The 25,739-nt window shown below is 43.3% G+C and overlaps 1 protein-coding gene across 2 annotated transcripts in view; it reads left to right on the forward strand.

The window, feature by feature from the left end:
- The window catches only part of MEIG1 (meiosis/spermiogenesis associated 1), a 539,684-nt gene extending 514,323 nt beyond the window's left edge, over positions 1 to 25,361 (forward strand). For both annotated transcript variants that reach the window (XM_044088338.1, XM_044088339.1), the window contains exon 3: positions 25,033 to 25,361. In XM_044088338.1, the coding sequence (XP_043944273.1) occupies positions 25,033 to 25,161 (129 nt within the window). In that variant the 3' untranslated portion in view covers positions 25,162 to 25,361. The remainder of the gene's footprint in view (positions 1 to 25,032) is intronic.
- Positions 25,362 to 25,739: the final 378 nt, after the last annotated feature.

The following is a 25,739-nucleotide window of genomic DNA, read 5'->3' on the forward strand; positions in this document are numbered from 1 at the left end:
TCTAGATCAGGCTTTGCAGGACCATTCTCCTGGGGCTCCTGGACCCTTTCCTTTCCACTTTCCAGATGTAGTAAGCTAAGGTAATCTCTCCATGTAGCTAAGGCTGCTGCAGCAATGATCACTGTGATTATCATAGTACAGTTGTGTAGGTAAACTTGCCGTAACAGCAGATGCTCAAATGATCACTGCTGCAGTTGCTCGTTTTCTCCCTCCATCCCTCTTGTTTTTTGGTGTGTTGTCTATGCCAGGATGTGGGCAGTTATTTTTTTTGTTGTTCCCAGTGTTGTTCTTTAAGTGCTCAGCCTTCCTCTGTCTGTTGGCATGAATGATAGGAAGGATCTGGCACCCAAACCTGTCTTTTTATTCAGCTCAGCTTGAATTGACTAATGGTTTGGGCATGTGGATGGTGCCCTGATGTTTTGGAAGCTGGACGGCTGTTATATCCTCAGGAGGATGTAACCCATATAGTTAGGGCTACTGCAGCAGTGATCATTTGAACATCTTCTGTTATGGTAAGTTTACTTACTGTGTCTGTGATTTTGATACTTGGTCCTTCATGCATACCTTTATCAGCCATTACAAGTTGGACTGCCAGCCTGTCCAGAATCAGAATTTCCTTCGGCTCTTCCATTCTGAAAGGTATCCTGCCATGAAACCACATAGAAAATTATAGCTGGGGATTGTGACTAATATGTTGGATCAGATGGACTGAATAAATAGAAAATGAAAGTTATGTAGTTGCCATAACAATAGATCCTTTCATTTATTGGTCTAGTATAACAGCCCACCCAATGTCCCTGATCCTTTTCCTGTAAGACTTGAAGGATTCTACTTTTTCTAGGGCTGTGTCCCTACTCTAGTATTCACTTCCTGACTCTCAGGCATCAATTGTGATCTGAGGTAGCTTACGGAACAGGTGTATTATGGGACGAAAAGTTTGAAAGGGCTCAATGTTGGAGAACTGATGTTGCCAGATGGGATCCGACAAGTGGCAACCTTCATTTTTTGATGACTGTCTTGCGATTTAACTGTACTTTTAAATGAAAGCACACTTTTGTTTTTGTCAGTTTAAATGTTGTTTAAAACTATTTAAAAACTACTTTTTCTATGTAGACAGTGTGTTTAATGAACTTTCTGGTGCTGGCAAAGTGTATTGAAGTGTTTTATACTGAGTTTTTTTTTTTTTTGTGGGGGAAATGTTACTTTTAAGGGCTTATTATTTTTGCCTGCTTGTGCTGCTTAGTTTCCCTAGGAAAGCAGCACCATTTTCAGCTTGACCATGGAACAAATTACCAGTCCAGCCACAAAAAAAAAAAAAAAAAGTTAACTAAAAGTTAGCTAAACAGCTTTTGCCACCAAAGCAGGTTAATGGCTCAACAGCAGGTAGTGCTGTGGTCAAAGCTGGTTTCTCAGACCATTCATCGTTTTCCCTGGATTCCTGTGATGTTTTCCATACAGCCAGTGTGGACCAGGGGTCAGCCACATCCTCTGCTGTTGTTGAGGTCCCTTCACTAGGCAGACAAGAGCCACTCTTGTCAGTTTTGGGAAAAGGGGCAGGGAATGTACCTCTGCTTAGCCAGAATAACGTGGCCATCCCTGGGGAAGCTGTAGCTGCCTTTACTAAACTTGACTCATAGGTAAGTACTAGGCTATCTACCCTTGTGGGCCATTTTAAGCCTAGCCAATTTCCCTCAAAGGTGAGAATCAAACCCAGTACCTAGTGCCTGTGAGTTAAACACTTTAACCATTATGCCAACCCTCAACCTGAAGAAGAAGTAGAAGAAGAAAAAAACATGCATCCTACTTCCATTGAATAGGTGTTATGCTTAGGTTTATAGGTAGTTACTAGGCTTACAGTCCAGAGGATCACTGAGGATCCAAGCCCAAATTTCCACTTGCCTCAAAGCAGTGTCTGGTTAAGTGACTTGCTCAAGGTCATACCTTCGCAACTGAAGGCTGAGGGTATCAAACCGTTTGCCACAAGAACTACAGCTCACAACCTTAAACCTCTGCACCATCAGACTAAAAAAGCTTATGTGAGCTTGCTCCAACTTTCTTGTCAAAAAGAAAGAAAACTAAACATGTATCTTCTCCTGCACTAGTTCAGTTGGACAGGAATAGTTTGTTAGGTCTGCCTCAGGGTCTTGTACAGTTTACTGACCCTTCTTATAAGGTGATTTCTGGTGAAAGAAAAAGGGATTCCTCTTTTCCTGAAGATATTCAAGAAATTTAATCTGTAGAAGAATGTGAGGGGACAGATACAGATTTTTCTCCTCAGATTTGTGATTCAGACTCAAAGGAGACCATGGTTTATGAATCTCCCTGTTTGAGATTCTCTTTCTCTTTCTTTTACTCTTTCTCTAAGGCTATTTCCAAAATGTGTCCGTGTTTTCAGTGGGAGAATATTGACGTTTCTCAGCCTCTCAGAAAATAATATTCAGTTATTACAACTTAAATTCCCAGAACTTTCACCCATCCCCCTATTGCTATCAGTACTGAAGGATGTTTTTTTGTCACAGCCTGTGATCTCCCTGAAAACCAGCTTGCAGAAGGCAAATAGCATGTATGAAGTTCCTCTGTGCTTCAAGTTTTCATACACTCATCCCAGACTTGATCCAGCAACTATAGCTGCTTCTATTTTTTTTTTAAATTAAAATCCTTCTCATTCTGACAAGGATGATAAATCTTTTAATAAGTTTGGGGAAAAGTGTATGCTTCTTCAACTTTGATTTTTAGAATTTTGAATTCACAGTCTTATGTTAATGTTTATTCTGGTTAATTCTCAAAGTATGAGGAATGTTTTGCCTGCAGTTTCCTCTTATGAAGAAAAATTGGCTTTACATGGTTCAGCGTTTTCTGTTTCTGAAGTCAACACTCATTGTTTAATGTCTCCATAGGTAATGCATCCAGGGTTGTTGTCACTGGCACTATGTTGAGGAGCTTTGCCTAGCTGTGTTCTCAGAACCTCCCAGAAGATGTAAAAAAAATTACATTTTTAATTCAACTTTGGATAGAGCTTTAATTAGTGGACCCTGTGTTGCATAGGTTATCAAAAATGTGATAAGAGAGTTAAGCTGATTCAGTTAATCTCTCAGATTTGTCAGCCCTTCTTTAAATTTTCCAAGGGATTTTCTGCTCCCTCATCCAATTTTGGAAAGGAACAAAATAAACAGGCTCAGCAAAATGCTGGTAAGGAGATGTTTAAAAGGCAATGGCACTGAGATTCCAAAAAGAAAGCAGGACCCCCACCCCCAAGAACAAAAGTATGGTCAAATAAGGCAGAACTACTATATAAGGCACCTGGATCCACCTCCCACCCTAGCAGTCCCTTATCCCTACCAGAAAGTTTAGCTCTTCATTTTTGTCTTTGGCAGCAGAGTGTTTCAGGCTTTTGGGTTCTGAGGCTGATTCAGCAAGTGTACAAATGGCGTTGAGTAGAAATTCCTCCTTTTCTAGGCAATTCCTCCACTTTCGCACGACAAAACCCTTCTGTTTCCTCCTGTCCTACAGATCATGTTGTCATAACAGCTAATAGAAGCAGTATCTTCCTTCCCAGTTGTTAAAAGGATTTTATTTAAGAACGTTTTTAGTGCAAAAGAAAAAAATGCCTAGAGACCTGTCCTGGATCTTTCTTTCCTAAACCAGTATGTGGTAGTACCCAATTTCAAAATGCTTTCACACTACAACCTCTTACCTCTTCTTCCTCATTTGAGTTTTTATTAGCATTAGATTGACAGGATGCTTATTATCACATTCTTCTTCCTCCAGATTTCAGGTGTTTCTTAATGTTTTGAATGTCTAGATCTCATTATCAGTTCTCTGTCTTACCCTTTGAGCTATCTACTGCTCCATGAGTGTTCACAATGTGTGTGTAGCTCCTGTCATAGCCCATAGTAGACTGCAGGATATCCTCATTTTCCATATTTAGATGACTTGCTTATCTTTGTAGAGTCTTTTTCAAAAAGTGTCAGGAATCTCTCACTTGGGAGAAAGATCTCATATGCATTCTCAAATTCCAAGAGAACATTCAGAAGAAATTTCTGACCCCATCACACAGTATCATATTCATCGGATATCTGATAGACAGGAAAAAAATAGATCTAAATTTAGATCTATTCCACGGGTTTTACATTCAGACATTAGTCACTGCATGGGAATACCTCAGGATTCTGAGTCTCATGCATCTATGATTCTCACAATACCTCTTGCAAGACTCCACTTGAGGAAAGGTTCAATGTTATCTGAAGTCTCTTTGGTCCCAACACTCTTTATCTTTTCAAATTCCAGTTCTAGGCTTTGTGGAAGAGAACTCACTTGATGGAAGCATAAATTTAATCCTGGTCTCACCTTCTCCCCTCTTGCTCCAATAACTTAGATTCCTTGGACTTTTCTTGGAGAGCAGTATCAAGGAAGATTGGTCTTAAAATGTCTGTATAATATATTGGAGCTTTTCTCCCCAGGCCTCTGCTGAAAAAGGCAACTACCTGGTTGGACATTCCCAGTAATCAAATGTCATTAAATAAGTAAAATAAATAATAAAAATAATAACAGTGCAAGGTATCTGGAACAACAAAGATCAAACAACATAAACATCAAAGAGATGCTTCCTGTTATCAAGGCATGCAACTCTCTGAATCACCTTTGATCCCCCAGACCTCTTCAAGTTGTGACAGACAATAATACAGTGCTGTTGTGCATAATCAAGTGGGGGACAGGGCCTAGATCTTACCCCCATGTAGACTAGCCAAGTTAGCATGGGATATAGCCTTATAGCACAATCTTACTCTGCAGGCATTCTGCATTCCATCACTGCAAAATTGTGTGGTAGACAAGTTGAGCAGGGCAAAGGCAGACCCTTACAAATAGAAGATTGGGAGGGGATCTTCCAAGATTTGAGACATCTGTGTGGAGTTCATCAGGTAGTCCTTTTTGCCTCCCCTCTGAACAATTAGCTGGTAAAATTCAGCTGCAGGACTCCATGCAGGAAGGCCTGGAAGACAGATAACTTTTCATTTCTTTGCACAGTAATGTTTCTGTATACTTTTCCACCTTTCCACTGATGACCAGGGTATTTCTGAAAATTGAGAACATATTCCCAAGTCATTGTGGTGACTCCCTTCTGGCCCAATCAACAGTGGTTCTCCCTTCTTTTGGAATTGGCTATGAGGAATTATCACAAGCTTCCTTACAGACTGGATCTACTCACACAAGAACAGGGCTGTCAAATATATCTTGACATTGAACAACTTCAACTGACTGCTTGGATGACAGGATCTTAATACCTTTTATGCACCTATTTATTGAGGATGTGCAGCAAGTTCTAATGCTGGGAATAAAACTTTCTACTAGCAAGTCATATACATATATGCAAATGGAAAAGGTTTTCTGGCTGGTGACAACAAAATAACCAGCACCCAGTCAGGATTATGGCTTGTCTTATTCCTATTAAGGTGCATTTGTCAGGAATTTTAGCATGTCTGCCCATGGCTCCTCCTCTTTCAATACATTGATATTACGTAAGAGACCTCTAGGAAAACCAGTGGCTCCTCCATAAGATCTTAGTTTTATGTTGGAAAAGCTAACACTTGCTCCATTTTAACCAGTTCATTTAACTGGCTTGACGTTCTTAATATGGAAAACAGTTTTACTGATTGCTCTGACCTCTGCAAGAAGATTATCTGAGTTGCAAGCTCTAATGGTGAGAAGACCTTATTTTGTTTTCCATAGCAACAGGGTTTCTTTGACAACTAATCCTTCTTTTATGCCTAAATTGGTACCCAAGTTTACTTTAAGCCAAGCCGTCCATCTTCCTATTTTCTTTCCTGAATCCAAAAATGAGGGAGAAAGAATACTTCATACCTTGAATGTCAACTGACAATGCAGGTACTATCTTGACAGAGCAAAATCTTTCTAACTTCTTATCAGTTGTTCATTTATTGTGAAGATAAGAAGGCACACTCTGTGTCAAAACATTATTTCTAAGTTGTTGTCTCAGGCTATTACATTTTGTTATTCCCACTACAACAGAACTGTTATAGGCAGAGTCAAGGCATGCTGCCAGAGCCTTAGCTTCATCTGTGGATTTTTGGGTAAGGGTTTGGCTCAAGAAGTTTTCTAGAAGCAGCAACTTGGTCTTCTCACATACTTTGCAAAGCACTGCAAGCTGGATTCATTTTCCAGATCTATGTCAGGCTTTGCTAAGACCATTCTCCAGTGGCTCCTGGATCCTTCCTCTTTCACCTCCCAGAAGTTCAAAGTTATGATAGTCTACCTATATTGTTTAGGCTACTGCAGCAGTGATCAATATGATAAACGTGGTACAGTTGCATAAGTAAACCTACCATTAACAGTAGATGTTCGAACAATCACTGCTGCAGTAGCAACTCCCTCCTTCCACCCCCACCCCCTGTTTATTGTTGTGTTTTTTATGCCATGGTGTGGATATCTGTTTTTTTTCATATCTGTGTCTTATCAGGGCTTAGTCTCCCTCACTCTGTTGGTATTAAGAACTGGTAAGTGTTAATTTATCCCTTTTGTGAAAAATAGAAGGCTCTAATAAAAGTAGAATGACTTATTGGAGATAAAAGGGTTTTATTGAATTGTGTAGCTGTTTCCATAACATGAAACTCAAAACGGTAGCTGCTCAGTAATATGAATCTGGTTTAGATACTGAAAACTGGATAAGCTTACAAGGAATAAGAAGATTTGCTCAGGAAAAAACTGAACAGTGGGCAAAAGACAAATTATTACAGAATATGAATGCGGTATTAATCAAATATAACATTAAAAAATCAATAGTATATGTCACTATTGATTTTTAACTTTGATTAATATCTCATTCATGCAGTCATAGTATAATGTATAATCAATAATAGTTATTGGAAATGTATTTTTCATAATAAAGACTGCAGGTTGTCAGAGTTAGATAAAGGATTAAATCTGAAGTCTGTGAGGAAAATGTTTTAAGCTCTCTTTTGAAATTTTTTTTCTTGGGTGTGTATTGCTAGAGCCTTTTAACAAAACAGCTAAATTAATAATACAGTTTACTGGCGATGCAACTTGGAAACTAAAGCAAACTGGAAGCATGTTATGTATGAATTCATTCTTTAAGTGAGTTTTGGGGGATGTTTGACTGTTTTGGACCAACAATTTGAACAGATTAATGCCCAATGAAAAATAATTAGTCTTATGTAATGCTCCTTTACCTGTGTGCCTGAAAAAGGATCAGTATTCTCTTTTTTGGTGACTATTGGCAGAAAAGTAATAACAAGGAAATGGAAACAAACTCCACCTCTTTTCAGTGAGTTTTTGCAGCTTTTAAAATCAGTAACTGATAAAGAAAAATGATATAATCAAATTTAGATCAAAATTAGAAGTCATAAATTATGAGGACTGGCCAGAAGTTTTAGAGAGTTTTTGGAGAAATTCAAATAGTGAGCATTAAGACATCTTTACTAGCTACAGAGCGACTTTGACTCAACCAATCGTAGCATATAGTAGTGTAGAACTTTCTAATAATAAATAATGTACCATTACACACTGTGTAACTAGTTAATAGTGTTACTAGTTTATGGAATGTGATTTTATTTATATAAATTAATATTTTGAAACAGATGATGTTAAGTTGTCAATCTCGCCTTCATTCTTGCTTGATGGGGTTCGGAGCCGATCCTCGGCTCCGACTCGGCACTTGCTTTAGCTCGAGAACTCCTTTTACCAGCTCGAGGCAGCCCCATATCCCATGATGCAAGGCAGTAAGTACCCAGATCTCGTTTGCCGCTTCGCTTGGGAGGTCTTCTTTTTACCAGCTCCTGGTAAGTTGTTTCACTTTGTGATTTTCAAGCCCCTTTTTAGTCAAAAACTAATTTTTATATCGTTAAATTTAATTTCTATCCCTTCCTGACAGAAATTCCCTGTCTTTTTGAATTTGTTCTTAGTTATCCCTATCCCATCCCCCCCCCTGTTAGGGTGTGTGTGTTGGTGTTTTTTATAGAATACCTTTTGGTATTTTGTGTAATTTAATTTTATTTTGACTGGTGTGTGTGTGTTTTGTGTGTCGGCACCATGTCAAAGGAGAGGGTTTCAGGTTTTAAGAAGTGTGACTCGTGCTGTCAGAAAATGTCTCTGACAGACGGTCACACTTCTTGCCTGTATTGTCTGGGCCCTCTTCACCTGCAGGACTCCTGTGTTATTTGTCACCCTTCAGCCAGAGAGTCCTGCAGGAGAGATAACAAACTGGTTCTTAGGGGCCTTCTTAAGCCGGAGGGCTCTCCGCTAAGTCGGCTCCACGAAACCAGCAAGAGTTTCCAAGGCCCAGGCTTCTGTTTCTAAGCCTGCGGCCTCGGCTCCGACTCGTACAGAGTCGAGATCGGCTCCGGCTGGAGCCGATTCTGGCTTGACTAAGCCTTCGGTGCCGAAACTGTATTGTCCACTTCGATGTCGGCTCCGATCGGCTCCGACACCCATGTGGCACAGGCATCGGTGTCGGCTCCGATACCGTTACTTTGGTGGCTGTATCGGCTCCGGCTGGAGCCGATACATCGAGGCGTTCTGTCGGCTCCGAGAAATCGGCTCCGACAGGATCCGTAGTGTCGGCTCCGATGGCTCATTCCAGGAAGAGGTCGAGGTCTCCTTCCTTGGAGCCGATACTTTCGGCTCCGGCTTCACCTCTTCTGTCGGAACGGAGCCATCGGAGCCGATCTTCAAGGTCATCCAGGTTGTCTGACCATGACCTAGAGAGAGTGGTCAGCAGATTGCTCAAGTCACAGGTACTGGCCCAAATGCTTCACAGTCCGTCTCAGCAGACGACTGTTGGTCCACACCCGTTACAGTTCCTCCTTCAACTCTACCCCAGAGTTTGGAGTTGGAGTCTTCGGGCATAGTTACTGCTACAGCTGGAGGACGGATACCCCCTTCTGTTCCTTCAGCCTCTACTCTTATCTCCTCTTCCTTAGAGGGATTCGGTGGTCGGGCTTCCATGGTCTCCTCCGAGGGGGTGAGTGGCATCGGACCCTTGTCCGAACCCGCTCTTCCCCTTGGAGCCTCGGCCTTGGTGAGCTCGGCTCCGACATCTGCCTCGGATGCTTCTCTTTCGGTGGTCCCTGGAGTTCCTAGCTCTTCGGAGCGGGTTCTCTCGGACCTGCCTGGGAGGGGAGCATTCGAGGTGATGAAGAGTGTACTGGCCACTGGTATCAGTCAGCAGTCTCTTCCCGTAGCTCCTCCCTCTATTGTACCTGTTGACATCTCTGCCACTTCTCTTGCTACAGGACCCAGAGATCCTCCGCCTCAGGTTTCCCCATTGGGAATTTCCCCCTCTTCCGAGGATTCTCCTGATGTTTCGGGAGATCCTCCTAGGAAGAGGACTTGTAAGAGGAAGCATGTAGACTCCCGAGTCTGTCACGCCGGATACTGACTTTGATGAGTCAGAGGGATCCCCTAGATCCTCTCTGAGGATGTCTCCTTTCAGACATCCTAGAACTTCTGAAACAGAGGGGAAACTGGCCCACCAACAATCCCTCTGAGGATGAGTCAGTATACCTAGAGGCGTTTGGATCTCGGCCCTCCACCTCCTGGGTGTCTCCGCCTTTCGACCCCCTTATGCAGGTGATTGCATGAAAGGCGTGGACAGCTCCTGACTCTGTAGAGCCAGTCCCTAGGAGGCCTTCTAAATTTATCACTGCCCCTAGTGACAAACAATTCCTTACCAAGGGTGTCCCCGCTGATGCCATGGTGGTGGCTGCGGCCACCAAAAAGGAACTTGCAGATCCTTCCGTGCCCGTCCATCCTCCTAATAAGGACTCTAGGACCATGGATAGGTACGGCAAGCAGATGTTTTCCTCAGCGACCTTTGCTATGCTCGCTGAATTATCTTTGTCACTTCACCAGACTCCAGAGAGATATCCTGAAGGAGCTGGCAGAACTAGTTCAGGATCCTACAGCTGCAGGCTCAAGAAAAGATTGCTTCGCAGCTAGGAACCCTCAATTCCATTGCTAACTCCTCCATGCGGCTAATATCTTATGCTGCGGATGGAGCGAGTAGAGCCGCAGGCACAGGTGTGGCTCTTAGACGCCAAGCCTGGATGCTGCTATGTGATTTTATGGATCCCTTTAAGGCGCCCTTCACAAATTCTCCCTTTGATGGGTCAGCTTTGTTTGGCGCCAGGTGAAGGAGACCTTGACCAGGTGTGAGCAGGACGGCAAGACTCTTTCTGCTGTTGGAGTCCGTTTTTCCACCCCTTCTAGGCCTTATCCCAAAGGACAGAAGGGTGGTAAGATGTGGTTCCAGAAATCCCAAGGAGTCACGCCGGATTCACGTGGTCAGTTTACCCCTAGAGGCAGAGGGGTAACAACAACAGACGCCGCCTAGAGGCAGAGGGGTCCAAAACCAGGGAAACAGGGAGCCTCTCTCTGATAAGCCCTTTCAGCATCCCTGAGGTGTTGCCCGGCTGTCCCTCCTTGGAGGCAGTCGGGAAGATTATCACTGTACCCAGAAGCCTGGCATTCCCTCACTCAAGACAGATGGGTACAGTCGATCATATCCAAGGGTTACATTATTCCTTTCGAGGAAAGTCCCTTCCCTCAAGTTCCCTTCCAGACGTACCACCCGGTCTAAGGGACATTGCAGAGTTAGAAATCACAAAACTACTGCAAAAAAGAGCCATTCAGCCAGTTACAATAGACCATTCAGAGCCCGGAATCTACTCAAGGTTCTTTTTGGTCCCCAAAAAGACGGGAGACTGGAGACCAATATTGGATCTCAGCAGACTCAACAAGTCTGTCAGGAAGACAAGATGGTCACTCTTCAGTCAATTCTGCCCTTCTTACAGAAGGACAACTGGATGTGCTCAATAGATCTTCAGGATGCGTACTATCACATCAAAATTCACAGACGCTCCAGGAGATTTCTCCGCTTTCGGCTGGGGTCCAGTCATTTCCAGTTCAGAGCCCTGCCCTTTGGTCTCACTACAGCCCCCAGAGTGTTCACCAAATGCATGGCAGTGGTCACGGCTCACCTGAGACGCCAAGGATTCCAGGTGTTTCCAGATCTCGACGACTGGCTCCTGTCAGCCACCACCAGGCATCAGCTTATACAAGCCAGGGATTACACAATAGACCTTTGTTCTCATTTGGGCATCTCAGTCAACTTCGAAAAGTCATCCTTATCGCCCTGCCAGTCTATTACCTTCATAGGCGCAAACTTAAACACTGTTCGGATGTCAGCTACCCTTACAGAACAAAGAGTTTCAGACATTCAGACTCATGTCAGGATCATTCTGGCCAGCAAGAAAGTACAGGCCAGAATGGTTCTAAAAGTATTAGGTCTCATGGCTGCGGCCATTACTCTTCTTCCCCTGGCTCGATTCTACATGCGCCTCCTTCAGTGGATGCTGTTCACACAGTGGTCATACCAGCAACTCCCAATGCGTCACCAGATTCTGGTAACACAAACGTGCAAACAACATCTTGCTTGGTGGATCACATCGTCTCAGGTTCACCAAGGCAGATGTTTTGTACCTCCATCCCCGATAGCCACTGTCACCACGGATGCCTCCCTGATCGGGTGGGGGGGTCATTATCAGGGCAGGATGGTTCATGGGACGTGGCAACCGTTCGAGTACCATCTGCACATAAATGTCCTGGAGATGAGAGCAGTGCTTTTAACATTGCAAGCCCTCAACGACTTTCTTCCCGTAGGGACAATTGCAGTCCACACAGACAACATGTCTGTAGTTTGGTATATCAACAAACAGGGCGGAACCAAGTCCTACCCCTTGTGTCGAGAAGCGCTCAGACTATGGCAATGGGCGATCTCCTCTCATCGGTTTCTGGTAGCAACGCATATCCCTGGGAAAACCAACATTATAGCGACAGATTGAGCAGAGCTATTCTCATGCCTCACGAGTGGTCTCTCAAGCAATCCATAGCGGAAGAGATTTTTCTGGAATGGGGTCGCCCATGTTGCGATCTTTTGCTACTCCCCAAAACAGCAAATGTCCAGACTTCTTCAGCCTCTTCCTCTATCAGGCCATCCCCCAGAGACGCTCTGACCCAGGATTGGCCCCAGGGACTTCTTTATGCCTTCCCCATTTCCTCTGATCCCTCAGGTGATCCAGAAAGCTACCGCCAGAGAGCCAAATTGATTCTCATTGCCCTTACTGGCCTCGACAAGTTTGGTTCCCTGCCTCCATCATCACCTTTTGGTGCAGCCGTGGCATCTGGACCCAGTGCCAGATCTACTGATTCACCAATCCGGTCAGCTGCACCGGTCAATCCCTTCTCTCAACCTCACAGCATGGTTGCTCCACTTCCTTCCTTAGCCAGGCTTCCTTTGATCTCTAACCCAGTTAGAGATATCATAGTAGCTTCACTAAAATCCTCTACCAGGAGGATTTACACAAGCAAATGGAACGTTTCTCTTATTGGGCTAAGGCCCAAAATATTGATCCTTTTACTGCCCTGTTCAGGCAGTTCTGGACTTCTTAGCAGAGATTTTTCATGCAGGCTCCTCTTCTTCCACAGTCAGAGTTCAGTTGGCTGCTATTTCTAATTTTCATGTTGGGATAGCAGATCATAATATTATGTCCCATAGGCTCTGCAGGGCCTTCTTGAAAGGAATTTTCCTACTAAAGCCTCCAATCAGGAATCCTCCTCCTCAGTGGGATCTAAATTTAGTGCTGACATCCTTGATTCTTCCCCCCTTCGAGCCAGCTGTTTCTTGTTCCCTGAAATATCTTTCTTGGAAAACTTTATTCCTAGTGGCTATTACATCTGCCAGGAGGGTGTCTGAACTTCATGCTCTTTCGGTTCGACCCCCCTATTTGATTTTTCACAAAGACACAGAGTATCTTTGAGAACTAATCCATCCTTTTTACCTAAGGTCGCTTCAAAAAACAATCTTAATCAATCCATTGATCTTCCTGTATTTTTTCCTAACTATTCAGATAGAGCTGAACAAAAGCTACATTATCTTGACGTCCACCGTCAGCTTAGATATTATTTGGACAGAACAAAAAAATTTAGGAAATCTGATCAACTTTTTGTTTCCTATGGATAATAAAAAGGCCTTCCTGTTTCTAAAGTGACTTTGTCCAGATGGCTTTCTTCGGTCATCACTGAAATTTATACGATCAGGGGAAAACAGCTGTGCTCAAAACCTAAAGCACATTCAACTAGGAGTTTAGCTACTTCTACAGCTTTTCAAGCTAGACTGCCTTTGGACACTATTTGTGCAGCGCCACTTGGGCCACTCCTCACACTTTTGTTTCCCATTACAAATTGGACTTGGCCTCCAGGGACAGAGCCAGTTTTGGCTCTACAGTCCTCAAGAGTTTGTTCCATTGAGCCACCCAGGATAGAGGTGCTAGGACGCTGTCCCATCAAGCAAGAATGAAGGCGAGATTGACAACTTAACATTAAGAAGTTATGTACCTACCATAACGCTCCATGTTAGTTGTCTTCTCTCGCTTCTTTCTTGACCCTCCCTCCTTCCCCTGGCCTGGACAGACCTTGTATAAGAAACTATTATGCTAAAGACCATTCAAACCTGGTCCTTTTTTCCATCTGTAAGTTTCTTCTTCCTTTGGGAAGTATTTTATGCTTGGTGTTATTGCCCTTTGTCAACAAACGAGATCTGGGTACTTACTGCCTTGCATCATGGGATATGGGGCTGCCTCGAGCTGGTAAAAGGAGTTCTCGAGCAGTAAAGCAGCCGAGGATCGGCTCCGAACCCCATCAAGCAAGAAAGAAGGCGAGAGAAGACAACTAACATGGAACGTTATGGTAGGTACATAACTTCTTATTATCAGAATTGATTGATTCAGTGGTTAGAACTGAACTGTTTATTAGTATTCTATGATAAATTTTAATGTTAAGTTGTCAATCTCGCCTTCATTCTTGCTTGATGGGTTCGGAGCCGATCCTCGGCCCACTCGCACTTGCTTTAGCTCGAGAACTCCTTTTACCAGCTCGAGGCAGCCCCATATCCCATGATGCAAGGTAAGTACCCAGATCTCGCTTCAGCTTCGCTTGGGAGGTCTTCTTTTTACCAGCTCCTGGTAAGTTGTTTCACTTTGTGATTTTCAAGCCCCTTTTTAGTCAAAAACTAATTTTTTGATAGTTTAAATTTAATTTCTATCCCTTGCTGACAGAAATTCCGTGCCAGTTTTAATTTTTCTTAGTTATCCCCTATCCCATCCCCCCCTGTTAGGGTGTGTGTGTTGGTGTTTTTTATAGAATACCTCTTGGTATTTTGTGTAATTTAATTTATTTTTGACTGGTGTGTGTGTGTATTGTGTGTTCGGCACCATGTCAAAGGAGAGGGTTTCAGGTTTTAAGAAGTGTGACTCGTGCTGTCAGAAAATGTCTCTGACAGACGGTCACACTTCTTGCCTCTATTGTCTGGGCCCTCTTCACCTGCAGGACTCCTGTGCTATTTGTCACTCCTTCAGCCAGAGAGTCCTGCAGGAGAGACATAACAAACTGGTTCTTAGGGGCCTTCTTAAGCCGGAGGGCTCTCCGGCTAAGTCGGCTCCACCGAAACCAGCAAGAGTTTCCAAGGCCCAGGCTTCTGTTTCTAAGCCTGCGGCCTCGGCTCCGACTCGTACTGAGTCGAGATCGGCTCCGGCTGGAGCCGATTCTGGCTTGACTAAGCCTTCGGTGCCGAAACTGTATTGTCCACTTCGATGTCAGCTCCGATCGGCTCCGACACCCATGTGGCACAGGCATCGGTGTCGGCTCCGATCGGCTCCGACACCGTTACTTTGGTGGCTGTATCGGCTCGCTGGAGCCGATACATCGAGGCGTTCTGTCGGCTCCGAGAAGTCTGCGCCGACAGGATCTGTAGCATCGGCTCCGATGGCTCATTCCAGGAAGAGGTCGAGGTCTCCTTCCTTGGAGCCGATACTTTCGGCTCCGGCTTCACCTCTTCTATCGAACGGAGCCATCGGAGCCGATCTTCAAGGTCATCCAGGTTGTCAGACCATGACCTAGAGAGTGGTCAGCAGATTGCTCAAGTCACAGGTACTGGCCCAAATGCTTCACAGTCCGTCTCAGCAGACGACTGTTGGTCCACACCGTTACAGTTCCTCCTTCAACTCTACCCCAGAGCTTGGAGTTGGAGTCTTCGGCATGGTTACTGCTACGGCTGGAGGACGGATACCCCTTCTGTTCCTTCAGCCTCTACTCTTATCTACTCTTCCTTAGAGGGATTCGTGGTCGGGCTTCCATGGTCTCCTCCGAGGGGTGAGTGGCATCGGACCCTTGTCCGAACCCGCTCTTCCCCTTGGAGCCTCGGCCTTGGTGAGCTCGGCTCCGACATCTGCCTCGGATGCTTCCCTTCGGTGGTCCCTGGAGTTCCTAGCTCTTGGAGCGGGTTCTCTCGGACCTGCCTGGGAGGAGCATTCGAGGTGATGAAGAGTGTACTGGCCACTGGTATCAGTCAGCAGTCTCTTCCCGTAGCTCCTCCCTCTATTGTACCTGTTGACATCTCTGCCACTTCTCTTGCTACAGGACCCAGAGATCCTCCGCCTCAGGTTTCCCCATTGGGAATTTCCCCCTCTTCCGAGGATTCTCCTGATGTTTCGGGAGATCCTCCTAGGAAGAGGACTTGTAAGAGGAAGCATGTAGACTCCCCGAGTCTGTCACGCCGGATACTGACTTTGATGAGTCAGAGGGATCCCTAGATCCCCTCTGAGGATGTCTCCTTTTCAGACATCCTAGAACTTCTGAAACAGAGGGAAACTGGCCCACCAACAATCCCTCTGAGGATGAGTCAGTATACCTAGAGGCGTTTGGATCTCGGCCCTCCACCTCCTGGGTGTCTCCGCCTTCGACCCCTTATGCAGGTTATTGCATGAAGGCGTGGACAGCTCCTGACTCTGTAGAGCCAGTCCCTAGGAGGCCTTCTAAATTTATCACTGCCCCTAGTGACAAACAATTCCTTACCAAGGGTGTCCCGCTGATGCCATGGTGGTGGCTGCGGCCACCAAAAGGAACTTGCAGATCCTTCCGTGCCCGTCCATCCTCCTAATAAGGACTCTAGGACCATGGATAGGTACGGCAAGCAGATGTTTTCCTCAGCGACCTTTGCTATGCTCGCTGAATTATCCTATGTCACTTCACCAGACTCCAAAGAGATATCCTCAAGGAGCTGGGAGAAGTAGTTCAGGATCCTACAGCTGCAGGGGCTCAAGAAAAGATTGCTTCGCAGCTAGGAACCCTCAATTCCATTGCTAACTCCTCCATGCGGCTAATATCTTATGCTGCGGATGGAGAGTAGAGCCGCAGGCACAGGTGTGGCTCTTAGACGCCAAGCCTGGATGCGGCTATGTGATTTTATGGATCCTTTAAGGCGTCCTTCACAAATTCTCCCTTTGATGGGTCAGCTTTGTTTGGCCCTCAGGTGAAGGAAACCTTGACCAGGTGTGAGCAGGACGGCAAGACTCTTTCTGCTGTTGGAGTCCGTTTTCCACCCCTTCTAGGCCTTATCCAAAAGGACAGAAGGGTGGGAAGATGTGGTTCCGTAAATCCCAAGGAGTCACGCCGGATTCACGTGGTCAGTTTACCCCTAGAGGCAGAGGGGTAATAACAACAGACGCTCTAGAGGCAGAGGGGTCCAAGAACCAGGGAAACAGAGAGCCTCTCTGATAAGCCCTTTCAGCATCCCTGAGGTGTTGCCCGGCTGTCCCTCCTTGGAGGCAGTCGGGGAAGATTATCACTGTACCCAGAAGCCTGGCATTCCCTCACTCAAGACAGATGGGTACAGTCGATCATATCCAAGGGTTACATAATTCCTTTCGAGGAGAGTCCCTTCCCCTCAACTTCTCTTCCAGCTGTACCACCCGTTCTAAGGGACATTGCAGCGTTAGGAATCGCGAAACTACTGCAAAAGAGCCATTCAGCCAGTTACAATAGACCATTCAGAGCCGGAATCTACTCAAGGTTCTTTTGGTCCCCAAAAGATGGGAGACTGGAGACCAATATTGGATCTCAGCAGACTCAACAAGTCTGTCAGGAAGACAAGATTCCGAATGGTCACTCTTCAGTCAATTCTGCCCTTCTTACAGAAGGACAACTGGATGTGCTCAATAGATCTTCAGGATGCGTACTATCACATCAAAATTCACAGACGCTCCAGGAGATTTCTCCGCCTTCGGCTGGGGTCCAGTCACTTCCAGTTCAGAGCCCTGCCCTTTGGTCTCACTACAGCCCCCAGAGTGTTCACCAAATGCATGGCAGTGGTCACGGCTCACCTGAGACGCCAAGGATTCCAGGTGTTTCCAGATCTCGACGACTGGCTCCTGTCAGCCACCACCAGGCATCAGCTTATACAAGCCAGGGATTACACAATAGACCTTTGTTCTCATTTGGGCATCTCAATCAACTTGAAAAGTCATCCTTATCGCCCTGCCAGTCTATTACCTTCATAGGCGCAAACTTAAACACTGTTCGGATGTCAGCTACCCTTACAGAACAAAGAGTTTCAGACATTCAGACTCATGTCAGGATCATTCTGGCCAGCAAGAAAGTACAGGCCAGAATGGTTCTAAAAGTATTAGGTCTCATGGCTGCGGCCATTACTCTTCTTCCCTGGCTCGATTCTACATGCGCCTCCTTCAGTGGATGCTGTTCACACAGTGGTCATACCAGCAACTCCCAATGCGTCACCAGATTCTGGTGACACAAACATGCAAAGAACATCTTGCTTGGTGGATCACATCGTCTCAGCTTCACCAAGGCAGGTGCTTTGTACCTCCGTCCCCGATAGCCACTGTCACCACGGATGCCTCCCTGATCGGGTGGGGGGGTCATTATCAGGGCAGGATGGTTCATGGGACGTGGCAACCGCTCGAGTACCATCTGCACATAAATGTCCTGGAGATGAGAGCAGTGCTTTTAACGTTGCAAGCCCTCAACGACTTTCTTCCCGTAGGGACAATTGCAGTCCACACAGACAACATGTCTGTAGTTTGGTATATCAACAAACAGGGTGGAACCAAGTCCTACCCCTTGTGTCGAAACGCCAGACTTTGGCAATGGGCGATCTCCTCTCATCGGTTTCTGGTAGCAACGCATATCCCTGGGAAAACCAACATTATAGCGGACAGATTGAGCAGAGCTATCCTCATGCCTCACGAGTGGTCTCTCAAGCAATCCATAGCGGAAGAGATTTTTCTGGAATGGGGTCGTCCATGTTGCGATCTTTTTGCTACTCCCCAAAACAGCAAATGTCCAGACTTCTTCAGCCTCTTCCCTCTATCAGGCCATCCCCCCAGCTCTGACCCAGGATTGGCCCCAGGGACTTCTTTATGCCTTCCCTCCATTTCCTCTGATCCCTCAGGTAATCCAGAAAGCTACCGATTTGAGAGCCAAATTGATTCTCATTGCCCCTTACTGGCCTCGACAAGTTTGGTTCCCGTTCCTCCATCATCATCTTTTGGTGCAGCCGTGGCATCTGGACCCAGTGCCAGATCTACTGATTCACCAATCCGGTCAGCTGCACCGGTCAATCCCTTCTCTCAACCTCACAGCATGGTTGCTCCACTTCCTTCCTTAGCCAGGCTTCCTTTGATCTCTAACCCAGTTAGAGACATCATAGTAGCTTCACTAAAATCCTCTACCAGGAGGATTTACACAAGCAAATGGAAACGTTTCTCTTATTGGGCCAAGGCCCAAAATATTGATCCTTTACTGCCCCTGTTCAGGCAGTTCTGGACTTCTTAGCAGAGATTTTTCATGCAGGCTCCTCTTCTTCCACAGTCGGAGTTCAATTGGCTGCTATTTCCAATTTTCATGTCGGGATAGCAGATCATAATATTATGTCCCATAGGCTCTGCAGGGCCTTCTTGAAAGGAATTTTCCTACTAAAGCCTCCAATCAGGAATCCTCCTCCTCAGTGGGATTTAAATTTAGTGCTGACATCCTTGATTCTTCCCCTTTCGAGCCAGCTGTTTCTTGTTCCCTGAAATATCTTTCTTGGAAAACTTTATTCCTAGTGGCTATTACATCTGCCAGGAGGGTGTCTGAACTTCATGCTCTTCGGTTCGACCCCCCTATTTGATTTTTCACAAAGACAGAGTATCTTTGAGAACTAATCCGTCCTTTTTACCTAAGGTCGCTTCAAAGAACAATCTGAATCAATCCATTGATCTCGGTATTTTTCCAAACTATTCAGATAGAGCTGAACAAAAGCTACATTATCTTGACGTCCACCGTCAACTCAGATATTATTTGGACAGAACAAAAAAATTTAGAAAATCTGATCAACTTTTTGTTTCCTATGCGGATAATAAAAAAGGCCTTCCTGTTTCTAAAGTGACTTTGTCCAGATGGCTTTCTTCGGTCATCACTGAAATTCATACGCTCAGGGGTAAACAGCTGTGCTCAAAACCTAAAGCACATTCAACTAGGAGTTTAGCCACTTCTACAGCTTTTCAAGCTAGACTTCCTTTGGACACTATTTGTGCAGTGGCCACTTGGGCCACTCCTCACACTTTTGTTTCCCATTACAAATTGGACTTGGCCTCCAGGGACAGAGCCAGTTTTGGCTCTACAGTCCTCAAGAGTTTGTTCCATTGAGCCACCCAGGATAGAGGTGCTAGGGGCGCGGTCCCATCAAGCAAGAATGAAGGCGAGATTGACAACTTAACATTAAGAAGTTATGTACCTACCATAGCGTTCCATGTTAGTTGTCTTCTCGCCTTCTTTGCGACCCTCCCTCCTTCCCCTGGCCTGGACAGACCTTGTATAAGAAACTATTATGCTAAAGACCATTCAGACCTGGTCCTTTTTCCATCTGTAAGTTTCTTCTTCCTTTGGGAAGTATTTTATGCTTGGTGTTATTGCCCTTTGTCAACAAACGAGATCTGGGTACTTACCGCCTTGCATCATGGGATATGGGGCTGCCTCGAGCTGGTAAAAGGAGTTCTCGAGCTAAAGCAAGTGCGAGTCGGCCGAGGATCGGCTCCGAACCCATCAAGCAAGAAAGAAGGCGAGAGAAGACAACTAACATGGAACGTTATGGTAGGTACATAACTTCTTATTTTCAACCAATAAATTCATAAAAAAAAAGAAATGCAAGTAGTGTGTTTCTTTTGCAGATGATAAACAAGCCTTATTTATTTCAAAATAAATACTGAATAAATGGTGAATACAAATGATACAAAATAGTGGGATAGCCCATTGTTGTGGTATATATGTATGTATGTATGTATGTATATATATATATATATATATATATATATATATATATATATATATGTGGGAGCCCTTCATCTGTTCGAACTTTCAAATGTTCGAAACTCATATAACACCTTATGAGCGAACGTTTGAAAGGCCGACATATGATAGCGGAGATCCCGCTGCAGTGCGGGACTGGGAGATTCCCCTTTCCTGCACTGTAGTGCGATCTCGGAGTGAGAATATTTAAGTAGCAGGGGATGTGGGGATTGCAGGGTGGCTTGCTCCCCCTGCATAACACAGTTTTACTGTGTTTACAGGTAGGTAAATGGTGCTATTTCAGGATGTCGGTCTTTCGGAATGTCAGTCATATGGTATCGGCCATATGAAAGTCAGCATTCTAAATGGTCGACATTCTGAAGTAGACCCATATATATATATATATATATATATATATATATATATATATATATATGTATATATGTGTAGGACTGGAATGGCAAGGACACATTGTACTTGAGCTGTAGCTATCTCTCAGGCTTTCTCTAAAAATGACTGTATGCCGCATATGTGTGAAACATTTCACTTCTTGTCAAAGGATGCTGAAACAACTACTTCTTGGTAGCAAAGCTGTCTTGTCATCAAGAAAGTACTATATTCTAAACACTGTAATCATAATTAGTGTAGAGAGTCACATACGTAAGTTACATGTTCTGGCTCTAGATCAATGTTTGGGATATTGTATGATTTTTAGACAGCTCTCCAATATTGGCTTACAGCCAGAGTTTTGCTAAACCACACAGCAAAGTAATGCACGTCAAGAACCGTATGTTATTGTGTAGATGTTGGTGGTCATGAAGACTGAAACTGCCTTAGTGTCTGTCCCCTCAGATGTAATTACAGTACAACAAAGACAGTCGTGTGTATACCACAGACAGGGAAGTCAGTTGTAATATATGCTTCTGAAATGGAAGCCAGTAAGACTTCTTACTTTTATTGTCACCCGTCATGTATCATGAACAACTGCTAACAGAAAATAAATAGATACAAAGTTGAATTTGTCATACTGTTTATGTGAGTATTAGTTTTACTATAAATTTGTTTTATGATTTAATTGTTTTTCACTCTCCATTTCTCATTTGTATGTAATTTTGGAGATGATTGTCAGCAGACACAGGCAGCCAGCTCGTGTGGTAGAAACAATATATGGTTACAGGTGTTACTTTTTGTGGAACAGTGTAGTATGAGGTCTTCCATACTCATGGGTCAAGAATAACTTATAAAAAGCCAGATTTAATTGTCCATGATTGTAGGCAGCACCAAAATTCAATGTATGCCAGTGAGAGAATCATTCAACTGGCCACTTCCATTGACTACTGGCGATGTGTGTTGTGCTGGACTGGGCAGGTGTGGTTGAGGCATGGTTGGCACTATACTTGTATGTACTGTGCTGCATAGTGAGCGATACTGTTGCATTTGTTTCACAAAATTGTATGTCTAGCTGCTTTCTGCACAAATGGTGAGATGTTTGCTCAGCTATGTTATGTTGAGCAACACATCACCATCACATGGTCATCAGGAACAGGCATCAGATTTTTGTGCATTAGATCTTGACTTTTTAAACAGGAAAGATTTTCTAACAGGTCTGGCACAAATATATTAAATAATTATGCTACAAAAAGTCCTATTCCTCCAACACACACACAAACATATACATGTATGTCTGTGTGTGTGTTTGCTTGTGTGTGTGTGTGTGTGTGTGTGTATGTGTGTATGTGTGTGTATATATATATATATATATATATATATATATATATATATATATATATAGATATGGTAGTAGTTAAGATTGACAAATGTTCATAATATGGAACGTGTGTAATGCTAGCAGAATTGATTGCAGAATCATTTGATTGTCTCTGCCAGCATCACTGTGTGGAAAGTCATGAGGCAGCATGGAGTGGGGATTTGCCCTTACCCCACTGCTGTGCAGTCACAGAGTTAGTATATATAATTAGCAGGGGCTGCGAAGGGCTTGTACCCCAGTAAAAAAAATAGTTGTTTTATTTTTTCAGTGTTTTGAAGTTCAATCTTTTTGGATTGAGGTTCTAAAGTTTGATGCTTAGGTACTTCAATATTGTGAAGCACATCTATCTAAGTATCTATCTATCTATCTATCTTTACAGTATATAGACTGAAATAGAGGGCATATTTTCAGAGGAGTCCACTGGTGATGGCATATAGAACAGCATATGCAGATAGAAGGAAATATTATTGTTTAACTCATGCTTTAAAGCTTGCCACTATTTTATGCTTGTTTACTTCAGTTACATGTCATGCAGCCTCTTAATGAATGCAAACACTGCTACTGGGTGATTATCATTGCACTGTGACAATATCATAGCCAGAGGAGATTTACTAAGCTGTGATTATTTTTAACTGAAAACTTAACTAAAAAATGTGAAATAGTGGTAATGTGATATTGATTATGTGTGAAGGAAATTGTTATGTTAGCAGTCACGGGACAACAAAACAGTCTATGACATCCCAAAGGAAATTAGTCAAAATGTGTGAAATGCACAACAAATATAAAATGTGTGATTGGAGTTGTACATTATTTTAGCAGCTTGATATGCTACTTCTACTCAGACTTTTGTCTGAATTTCAAGCCTTTAATCTCTGTGCTAAAACACCTCCTTCCTTTGCTTATAGGTTACTCATAGTATACAAAGAGCTATGGCAAATATGAATAACTCATACACAAAGACTCTGCTGTAGTGTAAAGGAGAACTGCACCCACAGACTCAAAAAACATGTTTATGAACCTATTTCATCATGGTTTGGTGTTTCCTACATTTTAATACAACTCTGGGACTATTTGCAGGTTTCTAAATAAATCTATATGTAATTTCTGAGTCTGACCACATGGGGTCTGGCATCTTGAAGTAATTCTGATTGTTTAGTCTACCTCTAGGTATCCCACAATGCACTGCTCATCTGTCAAAAGTTACATCATGCAAGCCTCTTTCTTCCTAAATCTCCTGTCACTGCATTGATTTTACATGCATACACTGCTGTGTTTCAGTCAGTTAGTTTTAAGTAACATTTCATGCTGTTTAATGACTACTTAAAATACAAACAGTGCAAATGCCACAGAACAGACTTTCAAAGTGCTTTTTACTGCTGTTGCTTCTTAGAATGGCTAAACGGCATTTTTTTTTGTGAAGCCTGAATTGTACTTCTTTGACTCATCTCACATGCCCTTTCACACCTAACGTCCTTAGCTGTCAAAGTGGTAAGGGTAATTTGAGCCGTTACCTGCTGTGGTTGACAGCTCATAGCAGGAGACTTGACTCATGTACTGTTTCTTTGTTCTAGGCTTTGCTTTCTGTATAGGTAGGGAAAGGTCTAGGGAGCTGTGACATCACAGCATGGGTGGGTTTTTCAGATGGTCATAGTGATGTCAGTTTGGGGAAGGAATTGGCCAGAAAACTACCTGTTTTCAGTGTAGTCAGTGGCTTTGATGACATCAATGAATTGGAGACTTTTCCAGGGCGGGATTAAAGTTTTTTTGAAAGTGAAACCACCACAGTACAGTAAGGTACCATTCTAGTGGAGAGAAACAGTCAATTTAAAATATTTTAAATGTTGTGTTGTTGTTTATTCATAGCAGGGACAATAAATAGGGAGATAAAGGACAGAGAGGTTGACCATTTAATAATAGAATCACATTGTTGTCCTTTAAGCTACCTTCAGGATGTTACCTGTCCTGGGCTAGTGTTCCGGGTTCAGAGTAAGCTTAGACCACTAAGAGTTCATAAAGGTGATGTCTGAAGTAACTAAAGTTATGTGGGAAGGTAAACCTTTGTGACTTCACTGTCACTGAATGGAGGCCTGGTGACACAGCTTGACGCACGGAGATTTCTAGGTCAAGGGTACATGGAATAAAATGTGATTCTACAACATATATGTATGGCCTTGTACTTATATCACAACATTAAGGCCGCAGGGGATAAGGGTGAGCAGAACCTGTTACATTTACATCCTTTCTATCATGGTATATGGAACTCCATTAGAGGGTATTTTTTTGTCTCACCCTTCAGATGTTCTTGTTGGCAGGATAACAATGAGATCAGAAAATGTGGTAAGAGAATTCTTATTACGCAAGTCTGAGGGCTTCTAATAGATGGCACCGGATAGGTAAACAGCTATAAGAAAACTACGGCATAACTTATATAATTTGTACTATGCATCAGTGATGTAGCATCTTCAGGAGTTCTCTTTAGCTTTTAGACTGAATCTTCAAGCCTGAATTTGATGGAGTCTTTGTTAATTTTGCTTACCATTTTAAATTAGTAGCATCTTCAGGAGTTACCTTTATTTATTGCATTTGTTGGCCGGGAAAGTCCACTGGGCCTATGAAGAGACCATTTTCAGTGGAGGCCCGGGGAGAAAAGCTCCACAATATTACAAAGCTCCACAAAATTACATACAAGAGAACAATTAAATACAAATGAAACAATGTTAATACATAGAAAATTTGATTACAAAGCAAGTGTAAAACGCATATATGTAACAGAGATAATGCACATTAACTATAAGCACGGTGACTACAAACAAAGGTCTTAGTCTGCTAGAGAGAAAAGGTAATACATATGATGAAAGTAATGTGGGAGGTCAATATCACGTGGAAGAAAGTGATAGTAGAAGAGGTAAAGTGTGATGATGTAATAGTAGATTAGCTTTGAGACTGAATCTTCAAGCCTGAATTTGATGGAGTCTGTGTTAATTTTGCTTACTGTTTTAAATTAATCACTTATAGAGTACTGTGTATGTGACTGCCTTTGTTTTTCATAGGTTGATATGTGGCCAGAAACTGGATTTGTGAAAAAACTACAAAGAAGAGACAATACTTTCTATTACTACAACAGACAAAGAGAATGTGAAGATAAAGAAGTTCACAAAGTTAAAGTATATGCTTACTAACATTGCATGACACTTAACTACTGTCTGCGAATTTGAAGTTTACTTAACTGTGCATACAAAAATGGTAAAACTATTCAGGAAAATCTGTCTTTCATTCACTAAGGAATATGTCACTGTTTAACTCAGATCAGAATATCCAACGTAAATTCAAAGCAGTATGTTTAAATGTGAATACAATAAATACCTATTAAGAATGCTAATGTGTTGTGCTTTTTGGTAATATGAGTATACTATATATAGACGAGATAATGAATAATGATGTGTGCTCCTGAATTTGGAAACTTGAAAATTTCTATACAGCTGAAGCATGTAATGACTCTTACATTAAAATTGAAACCTTGAGGCTGATAAAAAAAATCACAATGGTGCAGATGCATAGGCAGTTTTTTTAAGTAATATGTAGCTTAATAATTCCCCAGTTCATGGAGTAATGCTATAGCATTCACCTGTGTATGCCTATGAATGCAAACACACACACACACACACACACACACACACACACACACACACACACACACACACACACACACACACACACACACAGTTATGCACACCAACACATGTCTAGTGGCATGGTG

This window comes from Protopterus annectens, chromosome 11.part0 (assembly GCF_019279795.1).
Source record: "Protopterus annectens isolate FY-2018-M chromosome 11.part0, PAN1.0, whole genome shotgun sequence".
Classification (NCBI taxonomy): Eukaryota; Metazoa; Chordata; order Ceratodontiformes; family Protopteridae; genus Protopterus; species Protopterus annectens.